Here is a 17,278-nt window from a genome sequence, read left to right as displayed (position 1 = left end):
TTTTTTTTTTTTTTTTAACATTTATTTTATTTTATTTATTCACTCATTTATTTTAATTTGACGAGAGAGAGAGAAAGTGAGAAAGCAAGCCACCAGGCCTGGAACTTGAACCATGGTCGGCCATGTGGGAGTGTCCAGTACCTTAACCACCACGCCACTTGCTGGCCCCCCTGGCGTGAGTTTTAAGCCTCCAGGTCTGGGACTCAAACTGTGGTCGACTACGTGGGAGTCCAGCAATGTAACCATTATACCATCTGCTGGTCCCCCAGAATGCCTCTTCTTATTACTTACCTCAGGGCAGCCTTTTGTCAGCTTTCTCTTCTGAAGCTCAGAGTAGATTTTTTTTTTTTTTTGCAAGATACAAAGTTCATATAAGATTCAGAATGAATTCTTAAACAGTTCCTATAGAGAAGCCACTGCACATAAATATGATAAAAGAAGGCCATCCAGAGTGTCAAGGCTATGGTGGCAGCTCTGTCAGATCCTGACCTCTGAGTCAATGTGGAATGAATTGCTTGCATTTTTGAAGCATATTATCCATGAATATTCATTATTCTTATGGGAAAGTGTAGTAGAAAAGTGATGACTTCACTCGAGGCAACACATTACAGGGGGCTTATAACCTGTTGATTTTCTTCTTTTGGGTTTTTGCTACAGGGCGTGTATACTTGTTGGACAGAGACAGAGAGAGTCAGAGATAGATAGAGGGACCATCTCCTGGGGGGCATGGCCACACTGCAATTCTTCTTGGTATTTTGGGCACATACACATGTGCATGATGTGATTTTCAAGCTGCCATGCCTGGGACTTGAAACATGGTCAGCCATATACAAGTCTATCACCTTAACCACAATGCCACTTGCTAGCCCCAACCTACTGATTTTTTTTTTTTTTTTGAGAGAGATTTTTGCTATTGGGTACTGGTGCTCAGCCAAGAGACAGAGAGACAGAAAGTGAGAAATCACCCCCTGAGGGGTTGACCATGCCACAGTCCCTTCTCCATTTTCCTCTTGGGATTTTAGGTGTGCATGTACACTTACCCGGCATAAGCTGCTGGGTCCAAGGCTCAAAACACAGCCGACCACATGGGAGTCCAGTGCCTTAACCACTGTATCACCTACTGGCTCCAGACTTGTTGATTTTTAAGGTCATGGAGGAATGGTGGTGAATCCTTTGGGGAGTCAAATTACACTTACAAAATATTTGTTGAATTTTCCCATTATATTTCCTACCCTAACCCATATCTTCTGAATGGATTCCCATTTGATGCTTTCTGGAGTGTTGCTAAAACTTTGTCATCTTAGTGGGAGGATCATTCTCATATGGAGGTATAGAGACCTCTCAAAGAAGTCAAGGGAATCTATTTCCTTATGAGTAATTTGGTGTATTGTCATTGTCAAAGTAAGAAACAATTAACTTGGGAATGGAGGTAAGATTCTGACTCATTAGTTCTCTGACTTACTAGTTATTTTTTCTTTCTTTTGTGAATGACAAAGACAGAGAGAGAGAGAAAGAGAGACAGAGAGGCATCCCCAGTAGTGTCTCCATGGTGTGACTCCCGGCCTCAGCCAATATCAGATCATAGGCACATGTATGGCTGGCATGCTCAGGGAGGTCTTGGGATGTGAACCTCGGACCTTCCCATGTATATCAGCTTCACAGAGCACTGCACTCCTGCTGTGTTACCATCCTGCTTCCTCATTTTTTTTTTAGAGAGATTTTTGCTATAGGGCATGTGTGCTTGCTGGAGAGATAGAGACAGAGAGCCAGAAAGCAAGAAATCACTCCACAAGGGATGGCTACGCTGCAATCCTTTCTCCCCATTCTCCTCTTGGGATTTTGGGCACACATACACATGTACCCTGAGTGAGTTCGAAGCTGCTGTGTCCAGGACTTGAACCGCAGTTGACTATGTGGGAGTCCAGCAATGTAACCATTATGCCTTCTGCTGGTCCCCCTCATTAGTTTTTTTTTTTTTTTTTAAAGGGTTTTTTGCTCTAGGGCTCGTGTGCTTGCCAGAAAGACAGAGAGAGAGAGAGAGATAGAAAGTGAGAAATCACCCCCCCCGGGGGGGATGGCCATGCCACAGTCCCTTTGCCTCCATTCTCCTCTCAGGATCTTGGGCACTCATGCACACGTACCCAGCATGAGTTTAAGCCAATGGGTCTGGGACTTGAACCGCAGTCGACCACATGGGAGTCCAGCGACATAGCCATTACACTAACTGCTGGTCCCTCCTCATTAGTTTTTAATAGAGGGCAGTAAGGATACTGGGCATTATTAGGGAACATAACCCAGTTCTCTCCCTTTTCCCTGTAGGTACGCAGCTAAGACTGGATGCCATCTTTGCCCTGCCTGGGGTTCTACAAGATTCTCTCATGGCGAATTCTTGATGGATTTTACTCTGAGTTCTTGGCAATTCCTGGGCACGAGAAATGGCTGTGCCCAGACTGGGGCTCGGAAGGCAGAATTTTCTTCCATTAAAGAGGAGGAGCGCATTGCTGTTGAAACTCATCGCTGTTGTCTTTGCTGTGCTCCTATTTTGTGAATTTTTAGTCTATTACGTAGTGATTTTTCAGTGTAACTGGCCTGAAGTGAAAACTCCAGCCTCTAGAGGTGACCAGGAGACTCCTGAACCTGTACTGAAAGCCATGTTTTTGGCTGATACCCACTTGCTTGGGAAAGTGAGAGGCCACTGGCTAGACAAGTTACGAAGGTAAGGACTCAAGGGAGGAAGCCTTCTGAAATTCACAGATTGGACTTCATGGCTTCGGGTTACTCTTTGCTATTTTCCTCCCCAAAAAGGACAGTTGGGGCCATCCAGGTAGTCTGGTGGTTAAGGTGGCTGGATCCCACATGGCTGAGTGCATGGTTTGAGGCCTGGACCTGGCGGATTGGGAAATATGCTAGGTATGTGTGTGTGCATGCTAAAATCCTGTGAGGAGGGTGGAGGAGAAGAGTTTGTGGCAAGGCTATCCCCCAGAAGGAATGACTTCTCCCTTTCCCTCTCTCTATCTCAATATTTCTCTCTCCCTGTATCTCTCTGGTGAGTGCATATGGCCTATAACAATAACAAACCTGCTCCCCTCTCCAAGAAACAAAACAAAACTAAAGTAAATAAATAAATAAGTACATAAATAAAAAGGACAGTGGGGGGGGATTCGACTTTAATTCTTTAAACTTACTATTTATAGTTATTGAGCATTTATTATACATGAGGAGACTCCAGAAAGTTTGTAGAAAAAGTATGACTTTATTTTGTTAAAAAAATGGAACTTTGTGCATATTTTTTCATGATTCATATTTTCCATGAACTTGTTGAAGCCTCATTGTGGTTTGAAAGTCATCATTTGGGAGTCACATCTGGGCCTCTGATCAGCTCCATGACTGGACAGGTCAGCAGGGCCCCTCTCAGCCCTTGCTCCTTGTTCGTACCTGGGCTGATGGAAGAAACCTCCCGGCTATGTGACGACGCCTGTGCAGTGCCCAGCCTTGGGAGTGGTCCCTGGGCAGGGGAAGGACATGGTCTGGGTTGCTGGTCCCCTCTCGCCTCGGCTGGTGTATGATGCTGAGCCTGTACATTGTCCCCTCCTCTGGCAGCCAGAGGAGCAGAGCTGATTGTGGTTTCTCCTGGGAGGGGCCAGTCCTGCCTCCCCAGGGCAGCCCTGCCCAGCAGAGTCCACCTGGTTTTCCACCTGAAAGCTTTTCCTGTTTCTACTTATTTTTAATTGTGATAAAATATGTATAACATTAAGTATCATCTTAGCCATCTTTTCAGCTAGTTTTTTAAAACTTTATTTCTTCTATGAAAGAGAGAGTGACTAAGCTCTCCCGACAGGGTCATCATGCCCTGATCCATCCCAGCCTCAGCAGACCAGGAATTGAGGGCGTGTGTGTATGCACTCCGTGTGTGTACGGGGAGACCTCAGGACACGAACCTGGCACTCTCATATGGCTTCAGCATCATGGAGCATTGCACTGCTGCTGAGCCATCACGGTTGGCTATCTCAGCCAGTTTTTAAAAACAATTCTGTTTTGTTGTTCCTGGTAGAGCATTTGAACGAATGCGAGAGAGAGCAAGAGAGAGAGAGAGAGACCAACCTTCACCGGGTCTGGTTGTGCATTGATACCATTCCTCCAGTCCTTTAGCTTACCAGGATCCTGGATGTGAGTACACTTGCCCAATGTGTTTCAGGCTGACTGGGCCGGGGACTCAAACTGCTGCTGTTGGCACATGGCTTCCAGCTCCTCAGTTGGTATGCTACTGACCGTACCACAGAGGCTAGGCCCTTAACCACTTTTAAGCATACAGTTCCCTGGTGTTACGTACTTTACATAGTTGTGCAACCATCATCACCATCCATCTCCAGAACTTCTCCATCCTCCCAAACTTTGTACCCATTAAACACTTAACTCCTGGCAACCACCATTCTCCTTTCTGTCTGTGAATTTGACTACTGTAGATCCCTTACATAAGTGGAATCATACAGTATTTGTCTGTCTGTGACTAGCTTATTTCACTTGGCATAAAGTCCTCAAGGTTCATCTGTGTGGTAGCATTTCAGAATTTCCTTCCTGATCGGGCTGAGTCATACTCCGTTGCACGCATGCACCACGTTCTGCTGACTCACCCTCTGTGGATGAGCACTTGGGCTGCTGTGACCGGAGTCTGCCTGCAGGCATTGATGGGTACTCCTGTCCTCACCCCTGGCGACCCCTCTCTCTCAACGTGGCTTCATTGTGCCTCCGAATAAGTCTATTCTTGTGAGCAGAAGTTCCCTCAGAGTGCTTTGGGTGGAAAGCACTGATGTCAGGTGGATGGTGCAATGTGTGATGTCCCCAGGGGCGGGTGAAGGAGACAAACAAAGAAGGAAGGAGGAAGGCTGCTGTGTCTTCTTCCTGGGAGTTTTAACCCAAAGGAGGCATGAGTAGAGAAGGCCAGGTGAAACTGCAGTTTCCGTGACTGTACTTGGGTCTTGTGGATTGACCTCTGTTTGTGTCCTGTGCCTCCATTGCCTTCTTGCTGCTGCTGTTCCTAGATGCTTCCCTCTCCAGAGTGAATAACAGCAAATCAAGAAAAACTGAGAAATAGATTGAAATGTTTCTTGAGTGGAAAACCTTTAAGTAGTGATGCGTACCATGCAATAGTTTACTTGGGGTCTGAAAAGCCTCCTCTGACCAAAAAGTACCTTCCCCTATACATATATCCCAGGACATAGAATTTCTGCTGGGATCATGCTTTAAAGAGGAGGGAAGATTTGGGAATACTAGGGAAATGGCATAGGTAGGAGTCAGGGAGAAGGAAGGACTGAGAAAGCGTTGCCATTAAAATAAAAAGTTTCTTCCTTTTTTGGGGGGAGAGACACTCCTGGAAGGGTCTTCATGCCACAATCCACCCCCTCCTCTGTCTTAGCCAGCCTGAATCATGGGCACAACTGCACACACACCAGCATACTCAGAGAGGTTCTGTGATGTGAATGTGGGACCTTTCTCATGCTGGTCCAATCGCATGACCACTGTGCCACCACTTGGCTCCTACATTGACATTTTGGAACAAGTATTGTGTGTCTGTGCTGTGCTGGGCACTTTGCAAACGCTCTCTTATTTAATCCCATAACTGTCCTGTGATTGAAGACTTAGGTCCATTTACCAATGAACAGACTGGGAAACAGAGTAGGCAACATTTTCAAGGCCACACAGCTTGTCAGTGGGTGGAGTTGGGCGGTTAAGCCATTGCCTGTCAAACTGCAGATCCTAGGCTCTTTTTGTTTGCTTGTCTTACCTTGGAAATCACTACTTCTATGTCCCAAGTCTACAGGATTTACTATTATTTTAAAAAAATATTTTATTTAGTTTTATTCATCATCATTATTATTTTAAATTTGACCAGAGAGAGAAAGTGAGCTGCAGCCATGTGGGAGTCGGCCCCAGTAATCACTATTTTGATATTGGTTGATTGGATTAGATTAGATACTGGTTGGTTTGATTTGATTAGTCTGTATCTCTCATTGTTTTCCCCCGAAGAAGGAAGTGGGAGTCACTTTAATAAGTAAAACTTAAGCTAGTTGCCGTCGACTTCTTGTGGTACAAAATCAGTGTAGGCTGCATCTTTGGAAGCTGCACCAAGCTCTCTGAGATCCCTGGGCTTTCTTGAGTGAGTGATGGCCTTGGGGTGCAGTGTGGGTGAGCCTGGACACCACAGAGAGGAAGTCAGCCTTGGAGAGGTGTGTGGAGGTGTGTGGAGGTGTGTGGAGGTGTGTGTCTGAGTCTCCTTTGGTGGTTTAATTCCCCACATGTAATCCGATGCATACTTGTTGGCCCTTTCAAGCAGAGGGTAGGGATACAAGAGTAGGGTCATAAAGAAGAAACATGGGACCATTTAGTTCACTTTAAAAGGAGACCATATGACACAGGTAACCTCCACCCAAGAAACAGAATGATGCTGTACTTTTTGTTTTGTTGTTGGCCTCAAGGGAATGGCAAATGGAGAGAGCCTTCCAGACAGCTCTGTGGCTGTTGCAGCCGGAAGTCATCTTCATCCTGGGGGATATCTTTGATGAAGGGAAGTGGAGCTCCTCCCAGGTAGGACCCTGTGATCCAGAAACCAGCTCCTGCTCTGAGGGCCCAATGAAGCAGCCCAGAGAGTCTAAGAAGCAAAGTGGATTGAGTTAAAAGCTTTGCCCAGTATCGATAGTAAGAACGTGCAGTTGCCCCTGAAGCGTCTCAGGATTCATGTCTAAGAGTGAGGTTGGTTCATCTTTTCTTTGGTCTATGTAGGAAATATGCAGATTAGCCAGACGTTCATTTGGTTGGAGTGTACAGTCCTCTAAACCTCTGGGGAGAGAGGAAAACAGGCAAATAGACGCTTTTTCAGTTGTTACCAGAATTATAGACTGTATGTTGAAATGTACATTTAGCTTTACATTCTTTTCTTATGAGAATTGCACACTGAAAGTTACTTGCTATTCTTCCTTTATTTTCTTCTGTATGAGAGGTCCAGATGGAACCATGCGGATTGGGTGTGAGGTCCCTGTGCCTTTGGTGGGGCCTGAGACCCCTGCTGGGCACTGGGCTGATGTAAGCCTTTCTACGAGACTGAGTGAAAGGGTATTCTCACCTTAACTGTGAGAGCGCTTTGCTTATTACATTGTAGGAATGGATGAAAAAAAAAATGCTGCTTAGTTAAAAATGTCCAGTTGCTGGGACCAGCAGATGGCATAATGGTTAAATTGCCGGACTTCCCCATAGTCGACCGTGGTTTGAGTCCTGGACCCGGTGACTTAAAACTCATGCCAGGTGCATGTGCATGCGTGCCCAAGATCCCAAGAAGAGAATGGAGGAGAAGGGATTGCAGCGTGGCCACTCCCCTGGAAGGTGATTTCTCACTTTCCCTCTCACTGACTCACACTCTCTCTCTCTCTCCAGGAAGCACACATGCCCTATAGCAAAAATCTCTCTAAAGAAAAAAGAGATGTTCAGTTGCTCAGTTTTTAAGAGGGAGTTTATTTGGGGGGAGGGGGGATTTTTAAAAATTCATTGGCATTCCCTAGAACAGTCCAAAAACAGTACAAAAACAAAGTATTGGTCCAGATGTGATAGGAGCCTACTGCTTACAGAATTTCAGTGCTTTATTACCCAGGCTATAATTAAATATGAGATCATGGATGTGCTGTGTGAGAAAAGCAACCAGTTGTAAATGAAGGTGGACATATGTGCTGCTTTTGCAAATTAAGGACAACATATTTCCTAAGTTTATTATTCTGATTTTATATTATTCTAACTTTAAATATTAAAGTGAAACAGTCATAAATATATTGAAGGATTTTTTTTTCAATAGGGTGCATGCACTCACTGGAGATACAGAGAGAAAGCAAGCAAGAAATCTCCCCCCTGGGGCATGGCCATGCCACAATCTCTTCTCCTTTATTCTCCTCTTGGGATCTTGGGCCTGCACTCACTTGTGCCTAGTGAGAGTTTTAAGCCACTGCCAGGACTCGAGCCATGGTCAACTACGTGGAGAGTCCAGCGACATAACCATTATGCCATCTACTGATCCCTGTTGAGGGGCTCTATCTTGCTAGGTTGTGCCACATTTATAACTTATAGGATAAAGTCGATTACTATCCAGAATAGAGATATTTTTTTGCCTATCTTGTGTTTGATCTGTTGATATTTTTAGGCTTATAAAAATAAGATTTATACTAACTTAACTTTGAAACTTTAATAATTAAAGCAATGTCAGAATAATCTTGAGATATTTATTACAATCACAATTAGTTCTCATTCCCATAGTGGTAGCCATAAGGAAATACTGATTCTGAAGGATGTTCTCATTCTTCAATTGAGACACATGAATGATTTACACGATATTTTCTAAGAGCCTGATCTTATAACATGTCCAGATCTGAAGCAGTTCTCAACCTTGGAGTTTATGGTCTTTAGGGGATCTTGAAACATTAAGTGTATGAATAAAACATTTTGGGGGATTGCCAAAGATGGGGGGAGGATATTAGTTAAGTAAATTTTGGTGTCAAGTTCAATAATTTAAAGTATGGGGGCCAGTAGGTGGTATAGCAGTTACATTGCTGGACCTCCCACATGACTGACCATGGTTTGAGTCCTAGACCTTATAGCTTGAAAATCATGCCAGGTGTGTGTGCATGCATGCCCAAGATCCTGAGAGGAGAATAGAGAAGAGATTTCAGGGTGGCCATCTCCCCTGGGGGGTGATTTATCACTTGCCTTCACTGTCTCTCTCTCTACAGCAAGTGCCATGCCCTAATGCAAAAAAAAAAAAAAAAAAAAGAAACCTAAAAACCTCTAAAAAAAGTTAAATACTTTAAAGTATGGACTATCATTTAAGAAAAACAAGTATTACATAGAGTTAAAAATGTTCTATATTAGCTTTATGAGCTTTTGATTTGGAGGAATTAAGTTCTTATATCAAAATACAGACCGTGCTCATAGCCACAGGAAAGAGAGGGTTCTCTGTCTCTCCAGCAGTAATTCTTTTTCCCTCAGGCCTGGGCGGATGATGTGCAACGGTTTCAGAAAATGTTCAGACACCCCAGTAATGTGCAGCTGAAGGTGGTTGTCGGCAATCATGACATTGGCTTCCACTATGAGTAAGTGGGTTACTAAAGCATTGTACCCTGAGAGCTTTTGTTACCTCTAGTTATAGACCTGCTAAAATTCAAGGAAAAGCCTTATTTGGGCTATATTGAGGAATGTCTTTTCCTCAAAAGATGTAAGCTCTGAAATATGAACAGGTTAAAGCATTTTAAATATTGGTATTTAGTGCACCTTCAACACATATCTGTTGAATGAATGAGTTGTATGTACTCATGGGGAATATCTAACTTTAAATGTGCATCTAATGACCAATTATTTTCTTTGGAAATCAGGAAATAGACCATTTCGACTTTAATATCCAACATTTGTATAGTGCTACAGTGCTCATGATATGCCAGCCTGTTTAGGTACTTTACTTTCACATATATTAACTAATTTCATTTTATTATTTTACATATTGTACCAATGTGTAACCTGGGGAGCTTGCCCAGGCCTCATAGTAAGTAAGAGCTGAGATTTGAACCTCGGTAGTCCTGAACAAACAGTATTAGTCAGACAATGTTAGTCAGACACGCAAGTCCTGGAAATGATTTTTCATGTTCATGGAAATAGGTTCTAAAATGGCTTGCTCTGAAAAATCTTTCTTTTTACTTGAATATAGGATGAACACATATAAAGTAAGGCGATTCGAGAAAGTCTTCAACTCTGAAAGCTTGTTTTCTTGGAAAGGAATTAAGTGAGTATTATTTGTGAATTCTTAAGAATACCTTTAGTCCTTGGACGCTTCATTTCTTAATTTTTAATTTTTGTTAGAGGTCACATGCACTCTTCAGAGAGAGAGAGAGAAATGGAAAGAGAGGGAGAGAAGTCTCCCCCACACCCCACCCCATGGGGAATAGTCATGCTGCAATCCTTTTTCCTCTGTCTCTCCTTCCTTTTGGAATTTTGGGCATGCACACACATGTGCCAGGATTCAAGTGTGGGGTTGGCCATGTGGGATCCAGCTGCCTTAACCACCAGGTCACAGAACCTGCCCGGAAACATCATTTTTAAAAGTGGACTGCCATCCTAGGCCAGATTCATGTTGTGTTTGAACCAGTTCATACTCTCTGACAACAAAACCTGAAGCTGTCCTCGTCCTGGGTCACCATTAGATGGGAACTTCAAACCGCCTTGGTTTCCTTCACAATCCATAGTGAATGGGCAGGTTAGGCACCTGCCTAGCCACTATGGGAGCGATCTTCTTTCTTCTGCACTGTCTCTGGGTGTTGTAAATGTTACCAGTCCACCTTGTAAAGGAGTCTTTGGGATCAGCAGTTAGCATAATGGTTATGTCGCTGGACTCCCATGTAGTCTACTGCAGTTCAAGTCCCGGATCCTATGACTTAAACTCACACTGGGCACGTGTGCGTGCGTGCCCAAGATCCTGAGAGGAGAATGGAGGAGAAGAGATTGCAGTGTGGCCATCCCCCCTGGGGGGTGATTTCTCGCTTTCTGTCTCTCTGTCTCTCTCTGTCTTTCTAGCGAGCACACACGCCCTATGACAAAAACCTCTCCAAAAAAAAAAAAAAAAAGAAGAGTCTTTTATTTGATCAAAATGTACTTACTATCCTTCACAAAGGCAGTTGCCATAGTTACAGTGTCCTGGGATTTGGTAGCAAGTGTGCGCGGGTGTACCTGTAGCTCCAAGACTACTCACTGCCCTCACCCTTGACTTTCTGCACCCAGACCAGAGCATCCTAACCCCTCACCAGGCCATCAGCGTCGGCTTCCCACCACCAGGCATGTCAGTGCCCATCTCTAGCTCTCCGGCTTGTGTGTGTGTTTGCAGCACATTGGGCAAGCAAAATGGGATAAAGCATGAGTATATTTTGCTGCAAAAATTTGTGAAATACATGCATAGTTTTTTCATAACACACATTTCCCATGAACTTTCAAAGACTCCCTTGTATTGCAGACAAAGTGCAGGAGAAAAGTGGAAGAGGCTTTTTTCTACCTGAATAATACCCTTGTGGTGGGTGCCCAGCACTCTGTTTCCTTAGGCTCTAGCAGCTCCCTGGGCTGTCCAATGAGGTCATCTCTGTAAAGCACCCAGAGATGAGATAGCTCAATGTGTTCTCTGCAAATGCCCACCATTCCTTCCCTCTGCCTGCAGGGCAGATCTACAGTAGGTAGCTTCCTTTCCTGAGTCAACAGTTATTTCCCCAAAGCGTAATGTTTAGGACACTTAAAACACATTTATCATATCTCAGCTCACTTGATCATTTAGCTCCTTCTCTCTAGAATGGGTTATATTTCAAGCAGACCCTGCTGGCAGGTAACTTTGTATGCCCGAGTGGCATGAGCATACTTAGTGGGAGTCCAGAAAACATAGAGTTAAGGTAAAGTGCTTGGGGAGGATAATCATAACTGACTTCATTACTTTCCTAGTTTGGGATTATCCCCGTGGCTCACTCTGCATAATGATAACAGTATCTGCTGTGTACTGAGTGCTTCCCAGTGGCAGGCTCTGTTCTGTTCTCAGCACCTGCCCTAGTATTCCACTTAACCCTCACAACCAGCTGATGACTTGGGCGTACTGTTCTTAACTCCATTGTTACAGGAAATGCACAGATTGGTTAATTAACTTGACCAAGGACACTCAGTTCTGGTTAGATGCTGAACTTAGAGGTAGTCTGACTTCAGGACATCTGTCGGCTGGAATTGCTCACAAGTAAAGAAAGGGTTAAAGATCTATTTACCTAGGACCAGCAGATGGCGTAATGGTTACATCACTGACATCGGTTGGAGTCCTGGGCCTGTGACTTGAAACTCACGCTGGGTGTGTGTTGCATGTGTGCCCAAGATCCTGAGAGAATGGAGGAGAAGGGATTGTGGCATGGCCATCTCCCCTGGGCGGGGCGGTGATTTCTTGCTTTCTGACTCTGGCGAGTGCACGTATCCTGCAGCAAAAGAATCTCTCTTAAAAAAAAAATCCATTTACCCAGTCTTGCAGTCAATTCCCAATAAATGCTATTTGTTTTGTTAACATTGATTTGTACTTAAAAAGAGACAAAACTAGACTGGGGGTTTAAAGGTCTTCCATGCTGTTTTCTTCATACTGTGGATAGTTTTGTTTTCACGGGAACAAGGGAAGAAAGAAAACACAGGTAAACCCGCAGCCCTGACCTGCCTTGTTTCTGCCTACCTAGCTTCGTGATGGTCAACAGCGTCGCTCTGGAAGGGGACGGCTGCCACATCTGCTCACAAGCAGAAGCTGAGCTCATTGAAGTTTCTCACAAATTGAATTGCTCTCGACAGGTAGGATGCTGCTTCAGTGTCTCAGTGCCTTCTGTTCCGGTGCCTTTTTCTATTTTTGTTAATTTCTCAGCCCCCTGCCTCCCAAAACTCCTTCCGTTCCTGCCACTTGATGAGTGTTAGGTTTACTGGATTAACGGTCTGTCTTCTAACCACCAGAAACACAGGACCCGCTGGTGTGAAGGGCAGCTGCTCCCCGCCTCTGCCCCAGTCCTCCTGCAGGTGAGGTAGGGGAGAGGAGCAGCCCCTGCTGGGCAGAGCATTCCAGGGTTTCATGAAATTCCAGCTGACCTGTTTACATCCCGGACAGCATTACCCACTATATCGGAGGAGTGATGCTAACTGCTCTGGGGAAGATGCGGCTCTGCCAGAGGAAAGGAACATCCCGTTTAAGGAGAAATATGATGTGCTCTCTCGGGAGGCTTCTCAAAAGGTCTGCCAGAGTATTGTGATGTGACTCCCTGTCACAGTGTATCTCTCATCTGCTTGTGTTTCTTTCTTTCTTTTTTTTATCCAGATTTTGCAACAGGTTGTGTGGGCTTGCCAGAGAGAGACAGAGAAGGAAAATGATAAATCACACCTGGGGGGGATGCCCTTCTCTTCCATTCTCTTCTTGGGATTTTGGGCACATATGCACATGCACCCCATCTTTTTTTTAAGTCACCAGGTCTGGGATTCAAACTGTGGAGTTGGTGATATGGGATCCAGTGCCTTAACCACCAATGCCACCTGCTGGCCCTCTGCTTGCATTTTAATTAGCAGTGCTTCAAGGTTAGCATAGGAGTGCACTGGCACACAGACCTGGGTTTCAGAGTTAGTGGCTGGAAGAGGGAAGGCAGGGTTTGGTGATATCTCCAATTTTTGTTTAATCACTTTTTCCTCCCCCTGCCCCAGTAAGTGAATTTCCATTCCTAATCTCAAGTCAATAATATTCTCAGCTATTCTTTGTATTCAAAGTTTTTTTCTTTTTTTGGGGAAAGGTTTTTCCTATAGGGCGTGTGCGCTCGCCAGACAGACAGAGAGAGACAGAGAGACAGAAAGCGAGAAATCACACCCCAGGGGGGATGGCCACACTGCAATCCTTTCTCCTCCATTCTCCTCCCGGGATCTTGAGCACGCACACACACGTGCCCAGCATGAGTTTTAAGCCACCAGGTCTGGGATGCGAACCGGGGTCGACTACATAGGAGTCCAGCGACATAGCCATTATGCTAACTGCTGGTCCCTCAAAGTTTTTTTCTTAATGTACTTAAATGTATTTAGAAATGCAAATGGAACTTAAGAGTCAGGTTTTCAGGAACTTAATAAAAATGTGCTTTCTTAAATATATATTTATAGAATATATATTACATTTGTATATAATAAAGTATATTTTTAGGATATATAAATTTATAAACATGTTTATAGAAATAAAATATTATAAAAATATAAAACCTTTGGGGCTAGTAGGTGGCGTAGTGGTTAAGGCACTGGACTCCCACAAAGCCAACTATGGTTCGAGTGCTGGACCTGAAACCCATGCTGGGTACATGTGCATGCATGCCCAAAATTCCAAGAGGAGACTGGAGGAAAAGGGATTGTGATGTGGCCATCCATCCTGTGGGTTGATTTCTCACTTTCTCTCCCCATCTCTCTTTGTCTCTGTCTCTCCGGTGAGTGTACATGTCCTAGAACATAAATCTCTCTGAAAAAAAAATCTGGGAAAAAGAACAGAGTTTCTCTATGAAGCTGAACTTACTGAATTTAGTATTAACAAACCAAAACATTTTTTCTTTTTTTTTAAAGTAAGCACTTCTGGAAATGTTTTGTTTTATTTGTTGTTTTGTTTTGTTTTTTTTTTGAGAGAGATTTTCACTGTAGGGCGCGTGCGCTCGCCAGACAGACAGAGAGAGACATAGAGACAGAAAGCGAGAAATCACCCCCCAGGGGGGATGGTCACGCTGCAATCCCTTCTCCTCCATTCTCCTCTCGGGATCTTGGGCACGCACGCACACGTGCCCGGCGTGAGTTTTTTAAGCCACCGGGTCTGGGACGCGAACTGTGGTCGACTACGTGGGAGCCCAGTGACATAGCCATTAAACTAACTGCTGGTTCCCATTCTTTTTTGTTTTTAATATGACCAGAGAGAGAGAGAGGAAAAGTGAGAAAGCAAGCCTCTGGGTCTGAGATTCAAACCACGCTCGACCATGTGGGAGTGTCCAGTGCCTTAATCACCACGCCACCTACTTGTCCCCCAAAGAATATTTTTTCTTGCTAGAGGGTATATGCACTCACCAAAGAGAGACAGAGAGACAGAGAGAGACCAGGAGAAGAAAAAGCCCCCACTATGGGGAATAGTCACACCATAATCCCTTCTCCCACAGTCTTCTCTCCTTTCTGGATGAGAAGTGGGCATACATGCACCTGTGCCTATTGTGTTTCTGGTACTGAGTTGTGCCATGTGGGATCTGGTTGCCTTAGCCACCAGGCCATGGAGCCAGTCCCAAACTGAAGGCTTTTAAAGGAAAAACAAACCAGTTCTGCAAAATAAAGGCTCAGTATTTAATGTGATGAAATTGGCTGTAGCCAGTGGCCCTTGGCTCAGCAATACGAGCGTCGCCCGGGTTGGGCCCGAGTGTTAACAGCCTGCCTTTCTGTCTTCTCGGCCGCGGCTAGCTGCTGTGGTGGCTCCGACCACGCCTGGTCCTGAGTGGACACACGCACAGTGCCTGTGAAGTGCTCCATGGGGGAGGACTCCCGGAGGTCAGCATCCCGTCTTTCAGTTGGAGGAACAGAAACAACCCCAGTTTCATCATGGTAATGTGGAAGTTTATTTTTGTCCGAAAGCTTTCATAAGTATTGAAATCAACACAGTTATCAACTATTTAATTGCTGCACTCTGTAAAAAATTTACAAAAGCCATACATAAATCCTCCTTCCCATACACTTAATTGGATAGACTGTCCCCTCTCTAAACACCTTTCTGGGAACAAATAAACATAACAGTGTTTATGGGGCAGTTCATATGAGCAGTGAGGGGTCGCACATCTTAGAGAGTGGGAGTTTATCCTTCAGGGCAGGCGTGCCCTCTGCTACCACACTCGTGTGTGTGTGTGTGTGTGTGTGTGTGTGTGTGTGTGTGTGTGTGTGTGTGTGTGTGTGTGTGTGTGTGTGTGTGTGTGTGTGTGTGTGTGTGTGTGTGTGTGTGTGTGTGTGTGTGTGTGTGTGTGTGTGTGTGTGTGTGTAAGTTTCTAAGGAAACAGGATCTTTATTCATTAGCTACATTCAGTCATCTCTTTATTTTCCAAACATGCCCATCGGCCCTGGCAGGAAATACTACTGCTTTTTGCAAATTGATTAAAGATGTTTCACTTCATGACCATTTGATGTTTTAGTTCCTTTCTGTCATGGGTTCCCGCACCCAGTTCACAGTGCTTTTGTGTCAGATACTTACACATCAAGAGAAGGTGGGGGAAGCCTTACTGTTTCCCATTCAAAGTAAATGGAAACCTTTGTGCTGTCATTCCACTAGCAAAAGTGTCTACAAAGAACAATCCGTGGACCCAACCTGGGCCATGCAATTTTAGGTAACAGCTGCTTATTTTGGCGTAGGAAAACCTCTTTCTGCTCCTCACTTGGGCCTCCATCTCCATGACGCCTCTCTGAATGTTCCCCACTATATTTTATGGGAACCCATTGTGCCAGGGGCCAGCTTGGGTCCTAGCCTTCCTCTCTGGCCAGTGTCTGTGTTTTTGGGTGGCGACTCGTGCAGGCTGGAAGCCAATGTGCCCTCGGTCTCAGGCGAGGAAGTGGCCCTGCCTCACCTGAGGGGACCCTGTTGTTTCCCAAGTCGGACTGCTGCATTCGAGCTGTGTCTGGTGCTCTCGTAACTAACCCATTTCTGTTCCAGGGCAGCATAACGGCCACCGACCATGCCCTCTCCAAGTGCTACCTCCCACGGGAGAACAGGGTCCTGCTCACGTACTGCGGGGCAGCTGTGCTCCTGGTGGTCCTCGTACTAGCTCACTTTCAGCTCTTACCCTCCCTTTTTCTTCTTGGTTGGAACCTGCTCAGAAAGCGTAAGACAACGTGAAGAGCAGACGACTTTAGCCTTAAGTAATAAATATCAAAGCCAAAGAAAGGAACTTTGGGCAGAGCTTCTCTTAGAGTCAAGGGGACAATGTGACCAGGTACAGGCTGTCTCTGTGCTCATCCTAGCAGTTCTCAATCACCAATGTGAGTTACAGCAGAATAAATAATTGATTACACTGTTCTCATGCTATAAAAGTGAAACACGTACTCTACAACAAATCTGTTTTCTCATTTTTATCAAATATATGTATAGTCAAAGGTTGCATCTGTACAGTATGTAAATGCCATGAATGCCAACCACCTGCATGCACGACACAGTCCTTGCTGTCCCGGGAAGGAAGGGACAGCCCTGAAACACACCTGGGATTACGTGTGCACACACGTGCACGTTGGCTTTGCTTCTGCCCTCCTTTGAGGTGGCTCTCAAATTCCTATTATTGTAAAGCTGTACATTTAAAATAAAAGTACAGATGCAATGTACAGGAACATAGTATTTTCACAGACTTTTCTACTGCAGTGCTAACTTAATGGAGTCAGATTTTGTTTATTAAATGTGATTTTGGTCTCTATGAGACTGAGTTGTTACATCTGAATTTAATGTGGGTCACTGATGAAAGAAAACTTGAGAAATGGAGTATGATTTAGCTTTTGGTATGTAAAAACAAATGTCTGAATAACTTTAGACCAGACAATATGTGTAAAAGTTTACATAGGATGTCTACTTTGAGGGGAATCATGAGGAATAATGCAAACAACAATCTATAGCTTTGCTTTTGTGTGTGGGTACATATTCATACTCAGTGTCCTTCAGGTGTTACTTTGAAAGTGCAAGAAGTGG

At 44.6% G+C, this 17,278-nt stretch overlaps 1 protein-coding gene across 4 annotated transcripts in view; it reads left to right on the top strand.

Annotated features, from left to right (window-relative positions):
* The window catches only part of MPPE1 (metallophosphoesterase 1), a 22,017-nt gene extending 4,930 nt beyond the window's left edge, over positions 1–17,087 (top strand). For 3 of the 4 annotated variants that reach the window (XM_014582337.2, XM_014582339.2, XM_014582340.2), the window contains exons 2-11: positions 2,320–2,716; positions 2,806–2,910; positions 6,474–6,582; positions 9,022–9,125; positions 9,734–9,808; positions 12,264–12,372; positions 12,529–12,591; positions 12,680–12,802; positions 15,025–15,165; positions 16,259–17,087. In XM_014582337.2, coding sequence (XP_014437823.1) covers positions 2,436–2,716; positions 2,806–2,910; positions 6,474–6,582; positions 9,022–9,125; positions 9,734–9,808; positions 12,264–12,372; positions 12,529–12,591; positions 12,680–12,802; positions 15,025–15,165; positions 16,259–16,441 — 1,293 coding nt within the window. In that variant the 5' untranslated portion in view covers positions 2,320–2,435 and the 3' untranslated portion in view covers positions 16,442–17,087. The remainder of the gene's footprint in view (positions 1–2,319; positions 2,717–2,805; positions 2,911–6,473; positions 6,583–9,021; positions 9,126–9,733; positions 9,809–12,263; positions 12,373–12,528; positions 12,592–12,679; positions 12,803–15,024; positions 15,166–16,258) is intronic. The other variant, XM_027766553.1, reaches the window with a different exon arrangement.
* The last annotated feature ends 191 nt before the right edge of the window (positions 17,088–17,278 follow it).

The sequence above is a fragment of the Tupaia chinensis genome, unplaced genomic scaffold, assembly GCF_000334495.1.
Source record: "Tupaia chinensis unplaced genomic scaffold, TupChi_1.0 Scaffold143584_1, whole genome shotgun sequence".
Lineage (NCBI taxonomy): Eukaryota > Metazoa > Chordata > Mammalia > Scandentia > Tupaiidae > Tupaia > Tupaia belangeri.
This window is presented reverse-complemented; position numbering and strand designations above follow the sequence as displayed.